The sequence below is a fragment of the Corvus moneduloides genome, chromosome 4 (genome assembly GCF_009650955.1).
Source record: "Corvus moneduloides isolate bCorMon1 chromosome 4, bCorMon1.pri, whole genome shotgun sequence".
NCBI lineage: Eukaryota > Metazoa > Chordata > Aves > Passeriformes > Corvidae > Corvus > Corvus moneduloides.
Genome location: NC_045479.1, coordinates 15,362,329 through 15,381,190, shown reverse-complemented (window position 1 = coordinate 15,381,190; position 18,862 = coordinate 15,362,329). Strand labels below are relative to the sequence as shown.

Sequence of the window (18,862 nt, the reverse complement as noted above, 5' to 3'; positions counted from 1 at the left end):
TGACCTGTCTCGGGTTGTGTGGTGCACTTGGGGAGCTGGAAGAGCTGCAGCTTCTCTGTTGACCACACGTTGTATCTGCTGTGACAGTATTAAGGGACACTGAAGGGGGGGGGTCTCCCTACCTGAGAGCTGGCACGGTACTGCTCACTGCTGAAAGAGCAGCTGACTTTGATCTTTTGCTGCCCTTGGCTATGGCTTTTACGTAGCTATTCCCTTTCTCCCCCTTTCCTCTTTAAAGAAAACTGATGGTTGGGAGAAGATACATGTTCTGAAGGGGAAGGAGCAGCTTTCACTGATAACCTAGCTCAAAATGGGGAAGGAGGAGTGGGAGAAACACAGAGCCAGTGTGACAGAGTGTTTGTAAGTGGGATGTGACCAGAGCTGCCCTCAGACTTCAGTTCTTTTGCCACTTGCTAGAAGTTGTGTCCCCGATTAGAGGCACAGTATAGCAGGGGTAGGTGCTGCAGAGACAGGGCTTGGTGGAACTGGGGGCACAGAGTTACCTTGAGGTATCTAAAGATTAGATATTGATTGGATTGGATTCTGAGCCAGAATCACAGAAATTTTAATATCTTCCAGGCAGAAGCTTAGCCTCTGTCATCACCTCTTCATTTGTCACAGGAAAAATATTTGAAGTCATTCCATCCCCACATGACTAATTGGAAACATTCCTTCTCTCTGTTCTGCTAGCTTGAGCGCTCATTCAAATTCATGCGTGAGGCAGAAGATCAGTTGAAAGCTATTCCTCAGTTTTGCTTCCCTGATGCAAAGGACTGGGCCCCCATCCATCAGTTTGCCAGGTAAGTACAGTACTTTATATCCTGATCCATGAGAAACAGATTTCTATATCAAGCTAATTAAGTACAAGAGCTGTTGCAGTAGAAGACTGGGCAGAGCTCTGAGAGGGGTGTTTGGGAAATGCAGAAATGCTGTGGGTATATTGGATTTGTATGGCAGAAACTGGTAACGTGGCTGATGGTATCTTGTCTTTCTGGTTTCTCTTTCTGCAGTGAGACATTCTCATTTGTCCTGACCGGGGAAGATGGAAGCAGGCGATTTGGGTATTGTAGGAGGCTGCTGGTAATTATCCCTGGGTTTTTTTCTTTTCCTAGAGGTGCAGCCTTCTGTGGGGTTGGTGTTGCTGGCACCCATTCTGGAAAGTGGAAAGCTGCTACTCTTCATTCCAGTGTGGAATGAAAAGAGCAGCAGCAGAGCAGCTTTGCTCTCTTCTGTTCAGTGCCAAAGTCCCTGTCTGCATCCCATCCTCCACTGCAGGCATAACTCTCTTGCATTTTCCTTGCACCAGCACCCGACCATGACCACGGACTGTTGTTTCACCCCTAAGCTGAAGACAGGGTTCATCCCCTTTAGGTTTGGGTAGCTGTTAAACAGTTGTCTAAACCTGTGCTGGTCCTGTAGGTTCAGAGTTGTCTCTGTAGAGCAGTCTGCCCTGCCTTTGTCATTTGGTTTAGGTAAGCTGGGACCATACTGTGGATGTACCCATTTCTCCCCACTGTTTCTGGTGTACCAGGGTTTGAGCCAGGTTGTCATCATCACCATACTGTCAAATGTCTGCCAGTTTCCGAGCCAGCCAGTGAGATGCACAACTAAGAGACCAGTCACTCTATCTTTGCAGTAGTTATAACTCTGACATTTCCTTGGTGTTTTTTGTGTGTGTATTTGCGTTTGTCTTGAAAGCCCAGTGGGAAAGGGAAGCGTCTCCCAGAAGTTTACTGCATTGTGAGTCGCCTTGGATGCTTCAATCTCTTCTCTAAGGTGAGGGGGGAGAAAGAGAGGGAATTTGTGCTGTAGGTCAAGAGGGACCTGAAAGTGAAGCCAGCACCTGAAGAATGGGGATCAGGGAAGCCAATATCTGAAGAAAGGGTCTGAAATCGTGTGGGTGAGGCAACCACATGCTAATTCCAGAACCTAGCAAAGCACAGTTAATAGGAAAACTAGATTGTCAGCTCTTGCCTTCTTCCTTCAGCAGAACTACCAGAACACAAAAGAGTTTAAAAGGTGGAGTCCTGACTCTGAGTGTAGCAGAGAGTTTGCAAATTTTCAGCTCTACAGTGACCTCACTGGAGCCGTGTTTCTCATGATAAAGGAAATGAAGGGTCTTCAGTTGCACCTTGTGCCTTCTTTCTTTTGATACAAAGCTCCATGTCGATACTGGGTTGAGGAGAGGACATAGATGCTGGTGCACTTCATTCCTGGTGTTATCTTCTTCCTCCTGATTTGCATATTTTTGTGTCTTCATGCCTTTATTTCAGATCTTGGATGAGGTTGAGAAGAGACGGGGCATTTCCCCAGCCCTGGTGCAGCCTCTCATGAGGAGTGTCATGGAGGCACCTTTCCCAGCTCTGGGCCGGACAATTACAGTCAAGAACTTCTTGCCAGGCTCAGGAACAGAGGTAAGGACACTTCCTAGAGAGGGGGAAACAGGCCAGCAAATGGTGCAGGACTAGCGACTGGAAGTTGGGACCATGGCATAGCACTGGGGATCTTCAAGGACAGATGATCTGACAGCTGTGGGGGGAAAGTGGGGAGTAAAATAGGGGACCAGAGGGGATGGTATGGAGACTTCAGTGACCTCGGAATCAAAATGGAAATCCTATGGTAAAAATAAATGTAAGGACACAGCCTAATATAGCAAAAGGAAACAGGACATTGGCCTTGAAGCCAAGAGGCACAGACAGCAGGCCCTGTGCTGCCCAGCATATGACCTTGGATCTGCTCAAGGACACCACACTTAACTTCCTAAAGACAGCTTCATACAATGTGCTCCAGCACCCTTAATACAGAACCTCTGTTTGTGTGGATCAGGTCAAAAAATAATTGAAACCACACCAGGCTAATGTTGCAGCCTTTGAGAATGGCATTTTCACAGTGAGGAGGTGAGGATCTGTGTTGCATCTCATACAATGCAGTGTGAGGACAGCAGGAGGTTTTAAGAGTGCAGAGCTTTAGGGTGTAGCATTGAAGGACTGTGGGAAGATGGAGACAAACAAATTGAATGTAGTTTTGGCCATACTTGCTGCAAGGCATTCATGCCTTGAATGTGAGAGGGAGGAAAGTGAGCGAGTTGATAAAGTTGTGTCTGAAGGCTTTCAGCATAGCGCTACCTGAGGACATCCTCTTCAACCCTACTGAAAACAGTCCCAACTAAATGAAATTACTGCAGAGAACATGCAAAGCTGGTTAAAAATATGTGCTGAAGGAGCAGAGTCTCAGTGGTGTGCCACGAGAACGTTGTGGCTGGTTTGTGTCTAGGATCCTGTTCATCAATTATCTGATTGATGGCATAAACTCCATGTTTACAGAGTACAGCACTGGGATTGGTTGCAGGCATTTTGGAGAGTAAGGGATTAAAAGTCAAAGTACCCCACTCCCCTAAATTCAAGAAGCACATTCAAGTTTTCACGAAATGCCAGGATGTGGCACTGTGGTCTAGTTGTCATGGTGGTGATCAGTCAAAGATTGGACTCAATGATCTTAGAGGTCTTTTCCAATCTAAACAATTCTGTGATTCTGTAGATGGAAGGTTTGGTGTGAAAATCAATACAGACAAGAGCGAAATGCTGGGAGGAAGAAAGGAGTAGTCTAATACAACATGAAAGTAACTGAGTGAGCAGCAGTACCTCAGAGAAGGATCTGGTGGTATAGTGGGCCGTAAAGTGAGCAAAAGTAACAGTGTGGTATTATTTAGACAAAATCCTTCGTTATGAAAGTAAGTGAAGGGACTGCTTTCCAGTACTGATGGAATTTTATTTAGAATATCATTTTCCAAAACATGCAACCACTAAGAGAAAGCCCCAGAAGGGTAGTTCTGCTTACTAAGTGGTCTAGAAAATACAGGCAAAGCTTGAGAAAATTGTTTACTTAATATAGAAAACAAAGGACAAAGGAAGACACATGATAACCTTTCACTACACAAGCAGTTTCCTATGGAGAGGAATGTGACCAGTTGCTCTGAGTGTATACTGAGAGTAAGACAACAAGTAATTGAAGTAATTTGCCACTGACATGTTTCAGCTGCAGGGTTGGTCTTGGTGAGGGTAGTTCAGAACTAGAGTAATTTTCTTGTGGGATTTATGAAATGTCTGGTGTTGGAGGCTTTCAAAAACAATTTAGATAAGCATCTGTCTAAGATAAGGAGTATGAAGTGCTAAGGTGTTATGACAGGCATTATTTAAGTAGATATGAGCAAAGAAAAATACCCACAGGCTGCTCTTGTCTGTAACTGATATAAAAAATTTATGGTCAGGAGGTTAGACATCCAGATTCTTGCAGTAAAAAAATAAATAAATCGCAACTGTAAAAGTCAGAGTGTGGATTTGAAAGGCTCCGTGACATTCTGCTGCCTGAATACCAGAAAGCCTGAAAACCACTCCTAGCTGGACACAAACTAGTTTTCCTCCTTATGAAGAGCTCCCTGTCCTCAGTTCAGTGGGAAGAACTTGTGGTTGATCTCATGCTGTGCCTATTGGAGTGGACTCTGGATCGTCTTCATCTGGAAGAAGGATTTATGGGAGGCCTTTGGAAAGACTGTCTTTAGGACTTACTGCTGCATGGTGCTCACCAGGAGTCAGTGAGGGCTGCTAGCTGTGAAAATACCTGCTGGGTCCTTGCTTGGCACACTCTGGGTGGGCAGCAAGAGCTCACCTGTGCTCTTTTTGTCCCCAACAGGTCATCGAACTGCGGCGGCCCCTTGACTCCCGGCTGGAGCACGTTGATTTCGAGTCCTTGTTCACCTCCCTCAGCGTGCGGCACCTGAGCAGAGTCTTTGCCTCCTTGCTGCTGGAAAGGAGGGTGATCTTTATCGCAGACAAGCTCAGGTACCCTCTTGCATTTCCTTAAAGAAAGCACTGGCAAGGGAGGGAGGCTGGGAAGGCCTCTGCTTTGTTCTTTTCCTTCTCTGCCCTTTTCCAGCCTTGTAACGACGTGAATAGGGCTGTTCTTCCCAGGAATGGGGAACTTAGGCCATGAACCATAATTTTGTTTTGCAGCTTGCAAAAAGTGCTGCTTCTCATCCCCAAGGAGAACCAAGTTCCACTTCCTCCAGACAATTTCAGAACAGATCCCTGGTGCTAAGGAAGCAAACCCCCTCCTTTTGCTCCATGATGTTGCAGTGTTCCCTGCTGAGCTGTGCTTGGGATTCCAGGCTCAAGCCTTGTGCAGAGATCACTGTCCCTTCTGAGTTTTTCCCTGATGTCACAAAATCTTCTTAAATTTGCAGCTTGCATTTTCATATTGGTTTCTGAAGACTTCTTTTTTTCTTATGGGGATGAAAGTAAAGGATGCGGCAAGGGGAAATGAGACAGTAGGACTTCCCCCTTCTATTCTGAATCTGCTCAACTCGCTCTTTTAAAAATGCATTTGTTTGCTCCCCTAAATTATGAAAAATGGGTCCGGGTTTCTTTAAGATCTTGTGCAGCTGGGGCTGGCAGCTCTCCAGCCCTTGAAGCACTTGAGGATTCAGGGAGGAAAGTTCGCCAAGGCTGGGGAAAGAAAAGCTGCCTGGATGAGTAATGACACTTAGGAGCACGCTCAGGTTTCAGGAGTGTACAATGCCCCTAAGCTGTCTGTTTTCACAACTTCCAGGCCGCAGCCTGCAGCTCTGGGACTGAGCACAGGGGCAAAGAATGGAGAGGCCCCTTCCAGAGGAAAATGAAGGGGAAAAATTCATTCTGCATGGATCCGGGGCTCTCTGTGGGCAGAGCTCAGGCAGTCTCATCACAGCAATAGGAAGGCTGGGGAGAGAGAAGCTTGTAGCACTGTCTGCTTGCAGATTTTGGCAGCTGTCTTGGTTCAGAAAGGGGAAAATTTGCCTCTTTATAATCACTGATATATTACGTGTGTAGAGACTTAGTATTCTGGATACTTAAACCACACATTTCATGCAGAGCATTTAGACTTGTATCAGAAGTGAGAGAATTCATCCAAACACTAGATCTCTATGTAACATATGTGATTTATGACATAATCTATGATCACAGGCTCTCAAATATTTTTCTCTTCCTCCGTAGGATAGATTTTACATTCTGAGAAAATTTGTTAAGGACACAGATTGACATTGTAATCTCTACATGAGAGCTGGCTGGTATCAGGAAATGGCAGGGAACTTTTGGGGGGGGTTTGAAGCATCACTTTAGAATGAACATTTATTTACCAAATCTTTTCTTATCACGCCTTTATATGACAGCACAACACTGTGTATTCTGAGCATGGGGTGTGATAGCTCTGATTCAAAGCACCTTGATGGGTTTTGCTGTTCTTTTCCCAGCCCTGTATCTTTTGTCAGGTTATCTGGGGTCCTTAGGAATGAATCCACCTGCACAGGCATGTAAAGAGAGTGGGAGAGAGGTATAGAATCATAGTTTCTAGACTCTCTAAATATATCATAAACAGCTTTTTTTTCCTGTGAAAAAGGAATTGTTGTGTTTAAAAGACCCAGGGTCTGTTAGACCACAGGGCTCAGATTCAAATATTTACCGTAGATTTGCCAGCTCTCTATGAGACTTTGAATATTTGATGTTTCTGAGAAGACCTTGCTCTGAGCAATTTCAGGAGAGTTTTTTCCTCTTACAAAATATGAAGTTTCTCTGGCTCATTTTTGTGGAGCAAAAGCTTGGAAATGATCCCAAAGGACTGTAAAGGCGTGAAAATCAGAAAACAAAGTAAATTGCCTTCAAAATTAAGTAACTACTGTATTTTAATCCAGTTCAGTGACTTGAATGGACTGGCTTGGTGAGCCTTTCCTAAGGTGAACAGTGTCTTCTTCTCATTGGTGGACATTCCATGTTTTGAAAGCTGATACTATTGTAGATACAGGATCTTCTGTCCAAATTATACTTTTCCTGGGACAGGAACACCTAGAACTCAATGAGTATTAAGTAGTATTCACTCTAGGAGGGAAAATGCCAATTTCAGAGGACAGAAAATAAACACTTTTTGGAAATAGCTAAGAGAAGGAAAAAACCTATAAAAGCAGCTGTTGGAAACTGCTCAGAGGTTAGGAATGCTAGAAATAATCCAGCTGAGATGGATTAACAGGAAGAGTACAGGTGACATGGTGAAAGATGCACAATAACTTATGTTTATCATTCATCTTTGTGGTTGTTCATGTGGGCACTATCAAAAACTATCTGTCCATACCTTGTAAAGGTGTGTCTGGGTGTGAGTGACAGAGAAATTATGTGTGCAATTTATTTACATCTTTTAATTGCTATAAAATCACTCTGTGGGAAAAGAAAGCTGAAAGGTCTCTTGCCAAATACTGCATGAACTGCAGTTTAACTGTTTTCAAGCTGAGCCAAAAAAGGCATCTAACAAGTGTACAGCAAGTGAAATACTTTGTCCTTTCCATCTTTAGAATGAGCATTGAGTGTTTAAATACCTGTCAATCCACAGCTTGGCAGCGGAAAAGGAAAGAATTTGGTTTATTAGTTTTTGGGTGGGTTTTCTTCTCTGTCACTATGGATACTGGGGTATACATTGCCTCACAACCCAGGAAAATGACTTTGTTGAAACTGTGTTGGTCTGTGTAGTCTCCCCCAGCTTTTATTCATTCCTGCACTGTTAACTTTAGTCCTGGGGCAGTGGAAACCGTGGCACAGGTTAGACACTGCAGCATGAGAGCTGCTTTTGTTTCCAAGGGATGTTGCCTGGGATGCAGCTCCAGGCACTGCTGACCAGCCTTTTAGAAGGCGTCTTTCAGCTAAAATCACCTGATGTCACAAGGTACCTAGAGCTGGGCAGTTTTTACTGGCCTGAGCAGGAGATCTGTGAGATTCAGAAGGCTTTTTAAAAAGAAAAACTTGCACAGGCTTAAAATCAAGGCTTCCTTTTTCCAGATCTCAAAAGCTTGTTGTGGATCTGACCAACTCAGGCAATTGCCTCTGTCCCTGCCAGAAACCACAGCTGTATCAACAACACAAAGTGGTCATTGTTATCAAAGGCAGATCTGAAAGAATTAGAGTAGACACTTTAAATGTGGTCATCCCCAGCAAAAGGTAATTAATCATCAAGAAGAACCTTTTACCATGTGCTACAAAAACAAATCTGGGACTGCAAATCTCAGCCTCGCAGGTTTCTCCCTTTTTGCCTGCTGATTAAGGAGAAGAAGAAACCTAAGGATGAAGTTTGGATGTCAGATAATAGTGTTGTTTCTTCAGATCATCTTAAAGCTCACTTCTTCACCTACATGAACCTGCCACGTTGGTGAGAGTCAGTGAGGGTCCCCACAGAGCTGGTGGAACTTGGCACCCTCCTGGTGGGATTTGCAGCAGTGCTGTGTGAAGTCATCGGACAATGCTTGGAAGCTCCTGTGCCTGCTAAATGTTGTAAACCAGATCTGTAATCCATCATAAGTAAATCCAGATGTGACACAGTCTCAGAAATCTGAAGGTGTTTGTAAAAATGAATCCTACTGTAGCAGAGCTTTAAAAAAAAAAAAAATTAAAAGATACATATTCAAACAGTCTTAAGTTGCCAAATGCCAGCATATTTTGAGCAGTTTGGTTAGTGCAGGGACCACAGGACTTCCTGGCATTAAACTACAGCAGGATGTTTGACTCGATGGTGTTTTTCAGGAATCATCCAGTATCCTAAACCCAAAAAGGGATTCAGCTTTGGGGGCTTTTTATCACACATGCTTGTCTTTGGAGTGGAAAGCAACCAGGCTGAACAGCGGGTGTCCCTCCGCAGAAGCTGTTGCAACTTGTCAAGGTGCCTTTTAGAGCAAGTCAAGCTAGTCTTGGAGCAAGTTTTCCCAGGAGAGGAAGGTTTCTATGTAGTTGCAGCTGTGGTGTTCAGTTTCTGTATTGGCCACCTGTGTCCCACCTGTGGCTACCAAGAAGCAGCAGCTTCCTAGGGTGCTGTATGGTAGGTTTGTGCACAGGGTGCTGTGTGGTGGGAAGGCCTGTTGTTTAAGCAAACAAATGTCAGAGGTGACTGCAGTATCATTGTTCTGACCAAGGGGTGCTTAGCCAGAGAGATCTCAAGTCTCAATCCAAATCAGCCCGTTAGGGAGGGATCTGAGGGTTCTTTGTGTACCTCAGTACTTTTCAGCCTCTGTACTATTGACATCTCAGTCTCAGCTGTGAGCAACATGCAGCTCAACCATGTTCCCTGCAGAAGGCCGAATGAACCTGTGAAAATGCATTCAGCATCTTGAAAGTGTTCTTCAAAGACCTGCAGTACTTTAAAGATTACTGATGAAACCAAAAGCCTTAAAATGTGGTGTCCGTGTCCCCTTTGAACAGCTGGACTGAACTTGTGTGGCCTGAGGGTAGTGCATGACACTTCCAGAGCACACTGCAGTCATGTGGCTGCTGGCTGAAGAGCGCCATAGTCACACAGGTGGCATAAATGGGATTTATCATGCTGGATTCTTATGCAAGGCTCAGCAGCCTGGTGTGAATCAGCAGTCCCTTAGTGCTTGTTGCAGTGCCAATTGCAAGAGAAAGAGAGAGCTTAAGGCTTGAGTCACTCCAGAAGGCCACGGTTCTCCTGGGCTCCTGACAACCTGCAGCTCCCTGAGACTACCTGCAGAGCAAGTCTGACATGTGAAAAAGTTACCTCAGTGATACCTCCTCTGTGTCCATCCCTGAACTGCTCTGCCTAGAAAGGAGGCTCAAAGACCCCAACCCTACCAGTATTGTTCCCTGCAAAGGTCTTCCACAGTGAGAAATGTTGGGGAGCAGAGATCACTGGGTTTCACCCTGGAGGCGATGAGTCATCCACAGATGGAGGGGTGGAAGGGGAAGTTATCTTTACTTCCCACTGCCTGGTGTGTACAATTTCAGACTTAACACAGCTCTGTCTTTGACTTCCACTCACTGGAGCTCAGCCATCTTTCCTCCCACTCAATCTCTCACGTACCATGTGTACTCGCTGGGACTCGAGAGCTGGGCTGAGGGAAGAACAAGCCACCATAAATATAGTAGGAGACAGCTTGCCATAATATCTCACCATGCCATAAATAACCACGTACTTCAGCTGCTCACTGTTCCTCTGTGGAGCTACCTGGACTCAGATGTTTTCCACTGGTTTTCACATGCTGTCTGTAAATTCAGGTCCCACGTTGAGGCAGAAAATTTGGATATACCTTCAAAATAGAGGATTTGTGACAACTGTAAAACTTCTAACACTTCCACATTCACCCTCTCCTCACAGAAGAGGACCAGTGGGTGGTGGTAATGCCCCACTGCTGTGCACAAGTGATGAAAGGTGCAGTTCTTTCAGCTTTCGCTATGCTGCTGCTGCTATTACCAGGGCTATTATCAGTCAGAAATCGAGGAGTGGAAAGTACGCTCTGCAGTAATGGAGAGGAAGAGAAGCTCCTGCTTTTCTATCTGCTAACATGACCTGAAATGTATGAGTAGCACAGCTTTGAAGGAGATGGTTTTAAAGGATCTCATTAGCTTGGAGTGCACTTCTAAGATGACACATTCGCTTTTGTTGCAGTTCCTTTCAAGATTAGCTTGTATGAAAGGTACAACAACAATCATCTACTTTGATATTATTCCCACTTTTTTTCTGGGGTTGTTTTTTTTTTCAGTGTTTCTGTTTCTTGCTAGGTCTGTGTTTTCTCATTATTTTAATTTTGCTTCTCTCAGATTCATTATCTACCTTGCCTTTGTGATAGACACAGCAAGGTGTGGGCTTGCTGATGGTGGCAGGCACAGCTGGAGAGCAGCAACAGAGAGGCAGCCTGGAGGAATGAATGCAGACAAGGGAGGGGGATACACTCAAACCTTCCCAAACAAGGATGTGGAACTGAAAGTTTTTTCCCATTTAAAGGCTTAAAGCTACCAGTCTGTTACACAGCCTTTGAAGGCTCTTCCTCTGTTTTTACGGAGTATCCCCTTAACAAAAGACAACCCTCTGGGAGCAAAGGGAGAGAGAACTGTCCCCATTTTGTGAAGAGACTTTCTCAGACACCTCCCAGGCATCTTTCCCAAGTGCCAGTTCCCCACCTGTTGCAGTCCCAGATAAAATTTTCAGGTTAAGCAGATTCCAGCCTCTCCCCTGGGATCTCCTTATCTCCAAAAAGTGTCATGTGTTTACCAATGTTTGCTGCCTGATTACTTTGTACTGTCACACTGGTGTCCCAGCAACTACGGTTTTGTTCTGCTAAACTGAGTTTACGTGATGGAAGCCAGCCAGCTGTCCCCCAGCCCCACCACTCTGCTCAGCATGCCCTAGTGATTCAGCACAAGGATGCACTTCCACCAAACTTAACTGGAGTGGGGAGGGGAGGGAAAGCAGGCTTCACTTTCAGAGCAAGCTCAAGTCCACACCCATCAAACCCCTTCCCTCTCAAATCAGCAATAAATCTACATGACTCCTCCATGCTGCACCAGATGCCCTCCTCTAGCTCCCCTCCTTTAGTGGATACTGGTAAAACAAAATGATGTTATACACACAGGGTTTATAGCAGCAAGCCTTCCCCCTCCCTTGACACATAAAAATGCTTCCAGACCCAGAATAGATGAATAACTGATGCCCTGTGGCAAGCTCTGCCATGGCTAACTGGATATCCTGCCTGACTCCTACCAGAGAGCTGTGGGAGAATAAACTCATTTCTCCAAGGAAAGGCAGTGGCATAGAAGATGCCGTGTTTGTCTGATATTTTCCATGAGGACACTGGAGCAGCAGATCTCTGATTCTGTGGGACCCATCTCTTGTCATATGGGTGTGGACTGGGGTCATCTTTCAGAAGTCATTGCTTCTGAAGCTGAAAAATGTGGTCAGAAATGTGGGGAAGCCCCTAGTAATTAGGGAGATCAATCGGGGAACAGTTGATTTCTAGGAAGCACCCCTCATTCCCTGACTGACCAGCCGTTGTCCTTGGTTGTGTTTTGTCTTCCAGCACTCTCTCCAAGTGTTGCCACGCCACGGTGGCCCTCCTGTACCCCTTCACCTGGCAGCACACCTACATCCCTGTGCTGCCGCCTTCCATGATTGACATCGTGTGCTCGCCCACCCCCTTCCTCATCGGCCTGCTCTCCAGCTCCCTGCCCCGCCTGAAGGAGCTGCCAGTGGAGGAGGTGAGCTCTGCATCCACACCATGGCCTTACTTGAGGGTGCTTCCCATGGGCTGAGCTGTCTTCTGTCCCAGAAAGGCTGCTCTCAGAGCCTGCCCTGGCAGCTGGCAGTGCCAGGGAGCAGAGCTCTCGTCCTCTGGCTGCCGTGAGTGTGGGGTAAGGGCAGAGGCAGACATTCCCCCAGGGAGACAAAGGTCTGTGTTCTGCCATGGCCACAGCTTGGGAAGGCAGGGGGCTGGAATCCCCCACTGTGGGGCTGCTGCCCATAGGAGATGGTTTTATTAAAGTTTGTGCTGGTTTTTGCATAGTGCTGTCTAGGGGCCATGTGCAAAGCCTGTCAGTCTTAAAGCGTGATTGCTACAGCCTGGCCAGGATAGCTGCCCCTCGGGTTAACACAGGTGCCTCGTGATAGCAATAATTAACTAAGAATTGGATTCCTGGTGCACAAGGGTGAGCACAGCAAGGCTGAACGTGGTGAGGGAGGGATTTCCCTCCCTGCCACCCAGGAGAAAGTGGTGCTGCACACAGGGAGAAAGGCTGAAGCTCTGACCCCGCTGTGCGGTGAGGAGCGGTGGGCTGGGCCTGGAGCACAGCCTCCTGTTGTCCAAGCTGTGCTGTGGTGATATCCCAGAAAGCCACAACAAGGACTCTGCTCCTGGGTCATGTTGGGTTCCTCCTCCAGCAGCAGTGGTGGGTAGGAGGAGCAGGGACAAGGCTGAAGTGTTTCCTCCAGAGCAGTTACAGATTAAGATAAACTCTGATGATGGAAATAATTACTTCCCATTTTATTTCTTGCTCTTTCATTCTTAGGTCCTCGTTGTTGACCTTGTAAATAACCGGTTTCTGAGACAGGTGAGCAGAGCTATTTCATACCCTTTTCTCCCCTTTTTCCTACATAACTTACCTCCACCTGTGTTTGCTGACCTGCCTGGCTGGATGGATCACTTTCTCCCCACTCAAAAACCGAGGCAGGACTTGTGGTTGGCAGTGTTACAGGGGTTGCTGTGTATATATGTAACATCAGCGTCCCAAACCACAGCTCTTGAGGAATAAATCATTGGGAATTACCTCTTTCTTGTTTAATTATTGTAAGAGAAGAAATGGTGGCACTTGAGCCCTGTGGATCCTTAAGTGTTATCCTGTAAGGCAGAGGACAGAGCTGGAAGGCCTTGGCTCAGCACTGTCTGCTGGGAAGCAGTGGGAGCTCTTCCAGCCTGCGTCCGTCAGTCCATCTCCCATCACATCCTCTGCCCTGAGTGGGAAGGGAGCCTTGATGATTTTTTTAAATCCTTACTGCCTCAGGAGCTTGTGGTTCCTCACTCCGGTCCTTGCACTGGATGGATGGGTCAGAAACAGGAAGGTGGTACATGGGAACTGTCTGTTGCTCTGTAGGCAACATTGTCTGCTGATTTTCCCTTCCCTTTGTTGTGGAGAGGATGAGTGAGGAGGGGAGGAGGAGGGGAAGAGGATAAATGAGCAAACATACTCCTGGCCCAGGAAGCTCATTTTCCCAGAGCTCTTTGGCAGATCACTGAGCAGTGCTGGCAGCATCGCTCTCTGCCGTGCCTCAGCCCCATGACTAAGATGGGATGAGTGCTCCTCCTGCTGCAGGGAGCAGCGTGTGGGTGAAGGCCAAGCCCTCCCCCAGTCCTCGCCTGCCAGCTGCCTTAGCTCTGGGGTAATGCTTTACCTTGCACCTCTCCTCTGGAGGTTTAAGCTAAATCAGCCGACTCAGCCAGGGCTGGTAGGAGCTCTGCACAGTCACTGGCAGTTCCTTGGCTCCGTTGCTGCCTGGGAACTCCTTATGCCTGCGTAAGAGGATCGGTGCCTGAGCAGGGGCTCTGCTCACCTGGCCATGTGCCAGCATTGTTCAGACACCTCCTCTTTGTGGCGCGGCCAGTGCTCGTGGGCGGATGGTGGGGCCATGGGTGAGCCCTGCCCAGTAGCCTCTCGGGTGAGGCATCTAAAATTCCTCCAGAACAGGGGAATATTTAGAAAAAGACACCCCCTTTCTCCTTCTTCTTGTGCTTCTTGATAGTACTGCGCTGGGTGGTGCTGGGAATGTGCCAAGCATATTATGCCTTCTCCCTCTCCTCACGGTTCATTTCTAGTACTCCCCCTGCTGTGCTGGGGACAGGGTAGGAGAAGGTTTTGTCCCAGCCCCAGTTCCTGAGGAGTCGGCTCTGTCTTACAGATGGAAGATGAGGACTCCATCCTGCCCCGCAAGCTGCAGGCCGCCCTAGAACACATTTTGGAGCAGAGGAATGAGCTGGCGAGCGACAAGGAGGAGGGCCCTGTCAATGGCAAGCAGGGTAAAGCACAGTGCCTTTCAGCTTAAAACCATGTCTTTTCCTGCCCATTTTTTGTCTGTCACTTCTTAGAGGAGAACTAGACTTGTATTGAATTTAACACCACAGGTGTTGGAGGCAGATCAGGATTTTGGTTAAGTTATATGAAATATTCCATCACACAGGGGGCAGTTCTCTGTGTGAAGAGCAACAGTACTTATCCCTTCCCAGCTCTGTCCTTCCCTTACAATTCCAGGGAACACCTGTACTCCTTTTCAGAGGGGTTTCTTAGGCTTCTCTCTGCCATGAGTGATGCAAGCCCCTCCAGGGGACAATCACCTGCAGAGCTGCAGACTCGGCGATGGCCATGTGGCTCATGGGCTGAGACAGCCCTCTTAGGGGGACAGTATGGGCATCTCCTTGGTGCAGAGGAGCCCGGAGAGTGTGCTGGTTTTGGCTTGGACAGAGTTCATTTTCTCCATAGCAGCTGGTTTGGGGCTGTGTTTTGGATTTGTGCTGGAAATGGTGTTGATAATACAGGGATGTTTTAGCTGTTGCTGAGCAGAGCTTGCGCTGAGCCAACACCTTTCTGCCTCTTATCCCACCCCACCAGTTAGTGGGCTGAGGGTGCACAAGGAGTGGGGAGGAGACAGCCAGGACAGCTGCCCCAGATGACCAAAGGGATGTTCCACATGGAGTCATGCTCAGCATAGAAAGCTGCAGGAAGGAGGAGGAAGTAGGGGGAACATTTGGAAATAGGGCATTTTGTCTTCCCAAGGCACATGTACTGGAGCCCTGCTTTCCTGGGGAGGGCTGAACACCTGCCTGCCCATGGGAACTGCTGAATAAATCAATTATTTTGCTTTGCTTGCGTGCACAGTTTTAGATTCATCCATTAAACTCTCTTTATCTTAGCCCATAAGTTTTCTCACTTTTACTCTTCTGATTCTCTCCCCCATCCCACTAGAGAGAAGTGAGCACCAAAACAAAGCTTGATATCTTTCAAAGTAGTAGCAATTTGGTCTACTCCCATGGCAAGCACTTCCTAGGAGGCTGTCTCTCTTGAGCAGCTTTTTCTGCTCGGGCTGGATCTGAAAAAAGCCAGGGAATTCTTACCCAGGGATTTTCCTAGCACATCCTTACAGCACTGTCCTCACCACTGCTTCTTTATTTTTTCCTTAGAAACCAGCCCTTTGAACGAGGTGGTGTCCGAGGCCTTTGTCCGTTTCTTTGTGGAGATTGTGGGCCACTATTCCCTCTTCCTGACCCCCACGGAGCGAGAGGAGCGGACCCTGCAGCGTGAGGCTTTCCGCAAATCTGTCTCTTCCAAGAGCCTCCGACGCTTCCTGGAGGTCTTCATGGAGACACAGATGTTTGGGGGCTTCATTCAGGAGCGGGAGCTGCGGAAGCAGGGGGTCAGAGGTGAGGGGCTCCAACTGGGCTCTGCTGTGGTGGAAACTGCTGCTGCTCCTACGAGAGCACGGAGATGCTCCCCAGCCGCCACCTCCATCCCCAGTTCCACGGCTGCAGGCTGCAGTGTCTGTACAGGAACACTGGAGGGAATCTGGTGGTTTCTTGTTGGGATTGGGATTTCAGCGCCTTTCACCCTTGCAGTATCCTCCACGTGTGTACCTCTTCCATTTTACACTGAATTCCAGTGTGGAATGACATTTGTTCTTGCAGTCCCTCATGTCCTCTTCTTGTGTCTAGAGGAAGAATGGGCTGGATTGGTCATGGTTCTTTTGTCAAGTAGAAAGCTTGGATGCTCATCTCCTTCCCAGAGCTGCTCCTGTGGTTTTAGTCCTGTTACTCCACAGTCCCAAGGGCTCTACTGGCAGCTGAAATTTCTTATCCCTGCTGCTGCTCAGTGCTGGCTTAGCAGCTTCCTCCCAAGCATTAATAAGCAGGGGATGCTTGAATAGGCGGCTGAGTAAAAGAGGTAAATTCTGCATGATGATTCCTCAGATGATGTCACTCCGTGGACTTAGCTGTGTTCATAGCAGAATGAAGGGAGGTACATTCTGTACCCTGAGCAAGGTACAGCAGCTCAGGGAGGGGGCAGACCAAAGCTTCTGTGCCAGATCTGGGCTCAGCTGATGGAGGAGGTGGGGTGAGTTGTTCCCTCTCCTGTGCAATAATGTGTGGGTAAGCTGGGACAGTACACTTTCAGGTGGGCATTCTTACTTGGATTTATAGAGACACAAAATAGAAGCTGTTGACTTCTTTCTTTCTGCAGGTCTGTTCGAGGTACGGGCTCAGGAATACCTGGAAACACTTCCCAGTGGGGAGCAGAGTGGAGTCAATAGGTTCCTGAAAGGCCTAGGTAAAGAACCAGCAAAACCCTTGGCTTCTCAGGAGGGCTGGGCTTCTTGTTGCCTTCAGGCTGGGCAGCACAGAAGCTGCCCAAGGGTGACAGGGCTAGTGACGATGTGTGGCATCCAGTGCCATGTATCCCTGTGCTGGCACGTTGTTGGCTCTGGCCCTGGTCAGTCACTGTCTGGAGGCTGGTGGAGAACCAAAGATTGGGCCATGAGCTGTATTCATGTCTTCTAAAGGAGACAGGTGGATCTGAGGAGGCAATGGAGCAACCAGTGACTTGGGGATGGTGGCTGCAGGTCCTGATGGGGGGCTTGACACAGTTTTCATTGCCTTCACATTTGCCCCTAGGGATCAGCAGTGGGAATTGCCCAGGAGTATTCTAAGATTGAATCTATTTTCCACTGTAAGGGGAACTAGACAAGAGCTCCAGACTGGGGTTAGAAGTCCTTGGATAAGTTATTGGACACTGTGGCTGAGTTTGGTCAGGTGTTTAGATCACATCCCTGGCTCTCTTTTCTGTTCTTGGCCATTTAAGAGCAGCAGTGCCTGAGGGGCTGGTGTGCCCTGCCCACACATGCTCTGGCCAGGTGAGCTTAGTGCACCTTCCAGCACTGCTGGGCAAATGGGCTCTGGAGGGTGTGCCTGGGGGCTCACAAGGTCCCAGCTTGCAGCACTGCTCCCAGGGAATGGGCAGAGCTCTGCAGGCCCCTGCTTCCACCTTTGCAGAGCAGTTGCCTGTGGACAAGGAGCCAGGGATGGCAGCAGGGCCAGTTCACTGCCTAGGCCAGAGGTGGTGGGAAATGACACTTGTTTTGCCTATCGCTGTGGGGAGTCCATTTGCTTTTCTCTGTCTGTACAGGCAGCAAAATGAAATTCCTCCACAAAAAGTAAGAGCGAAGCACATCCTCGTTCCACAGAAGAGAATGGCTTTACCATTTAGCAGCAATAGATTGGACTTACCAACCATTCCCACTCAGCCTGCTCCCAGGAGCCAGCAGCCTTGGGCACGCTGGCCACGGCTGGGACGCGCTGCACAGACCTGTGGTGCTGCAGGAAGATGGGATGGCTGCGGGGCTGCCGGGACACGTTTCTGGATGTCTACAGTAGCAAGCACTGGACCAAGCACTCTCTCTGAACTCTGCACTAGCACGTTGCAGGCATCCCGGCGGATTGGATCTCTTAGCTAGTCAATTCTTTATTTGGTTGTATTTTTCTATTTATATTGGGGTTAGAACAATTATTAACCAATGAGTCTTGGCCTGCCTCCCCTCTGCCTGGTGCTGCAGGAGGCCGAAGCGGGACTCTCATGGGACTGAGCAAAGGCAGAGCTCAGGCGTGGAGGGGAACAACAGAGATGTATGAAAGTAGGTCTCTGCAAAGCAAGGACACTGAGGGCTTCAGGGATGATGTGAACTGACCAGGAGGGCATCCAAGCAAGAGAAAAGGGTGAGGGGGAACCACTAAACCTACTGAGGACTTGATGGGCCAGCCAGCTCCTGGGTGGCTGTACCAGGGAGTCTTGGCACGAGGAGAGGCCTTTCCTCATGCAGCGTAATTAAAAGCGAGTTGTGTAAAAGGCACGTGGATCCATGTTGTTTTTGTGGAAAGGGATGAGCTGTGTCTTCCCACCATCCCACCTAGCACCAAGCATGAGCCAGAGAGGACATCAAGCAGGTGGACCCATGACTTGGCCAGGCCCTCAGCTTCCCTGTGAGTCACAGAGGCTGGGTGGCCTTGTTCCCTCACCTGGCTGCTTGCTGGGGGAGCCCAAGCTGGAGCTCACCTGCAGGATCTTGTCTGGAGACCTGCTTCCTGAAGGTCAGATGGCCTCTCCCTCTCCTCTCATGGGTGTTGCTGCTGGGCAACACAGCAGGAAACAGGCAAGGCCAGAGTGTCTGCTGCTGCCTTCTGTGCTCCTGGCTGGGGAGGAGGTAGGGCCTCCTGCTCGCCTCTCCTCTGTCTGTGGTGACCTCCTTCGGTGAGGAGGTGTCAGGGAAGTCGAGTGGAGGTTGAGGCAGGGTGAGGGCTTTTTTGCAGCTGGCATAAAAGCTGTTACACTTGCACTGCTTGTGAGGGCAGGGTCAAGAGCACCTGGAGCATCCTTGAGTCTGTTCTTTGGAGGACAGTCTCTTTCCCAGCTGCCATGGGGTTGCAGGGTGAAAGCTGCATATAGGTACCTTTGCTGCAGCTGTGCTACACTGA

At 48.2% G+C, this 18,862-nt stretch overlaps 1 protein-coding gene across 1 annotated transcript in view; it reads left to right on the top strand.

The window, feature by feature from the left end:
• Window positions 1-18,240, top strand: part of DENND2A (DENN domain containing 2A) — a 58,361-nt gene extending 40,121 nt beyond the window's left edge. The window contains exons 10-20 of the mRNA XM_032105862.1: window positions 691-800; window positions 1,011-1,080; window positions 1,699-1,776; window positions 2,274-2,414; window positions 4,690-4,838; window positions 11,879-12,056; window positions 12,864-12,905; window positions 14,248-14,365; window positions 15,524-15,763; window positions 16,578-16,664; window positions 17,520-18,240. Coding sequence (XP_031961753.1) covers window positions 691-800; window positions 1,011-1,080; window positions 1,699-1,776; window positions 2,274-2,414; window positions 4,690-4,838; window positions 11,879-12,056; window positions 12,864-12,905; window positions 14,248-14,365; window positions 15,524-15,763; window positions 16,578-16,664; window positions 17,520-17,551 — 1,245 coding nt within the window. The 3' untranslated portion in view covers window positions 17,552-18,240. The remainder of the gene's footprint in view (window positions 1-690; window positions 801-1,010; window positions 1,081-1,698; window positions 1,777-2,273; window positions 2,415-4,689; window positions 4,839-11,878; window positions 12,057-12,863; window positions 12,906-14,247; window positions 14,366-15,523; window positions 15,764-16,577; window positions 16,665-17,519) is intronic.
• Window positions 18,241-18,862: the final 622 nt, after the last annotated feature.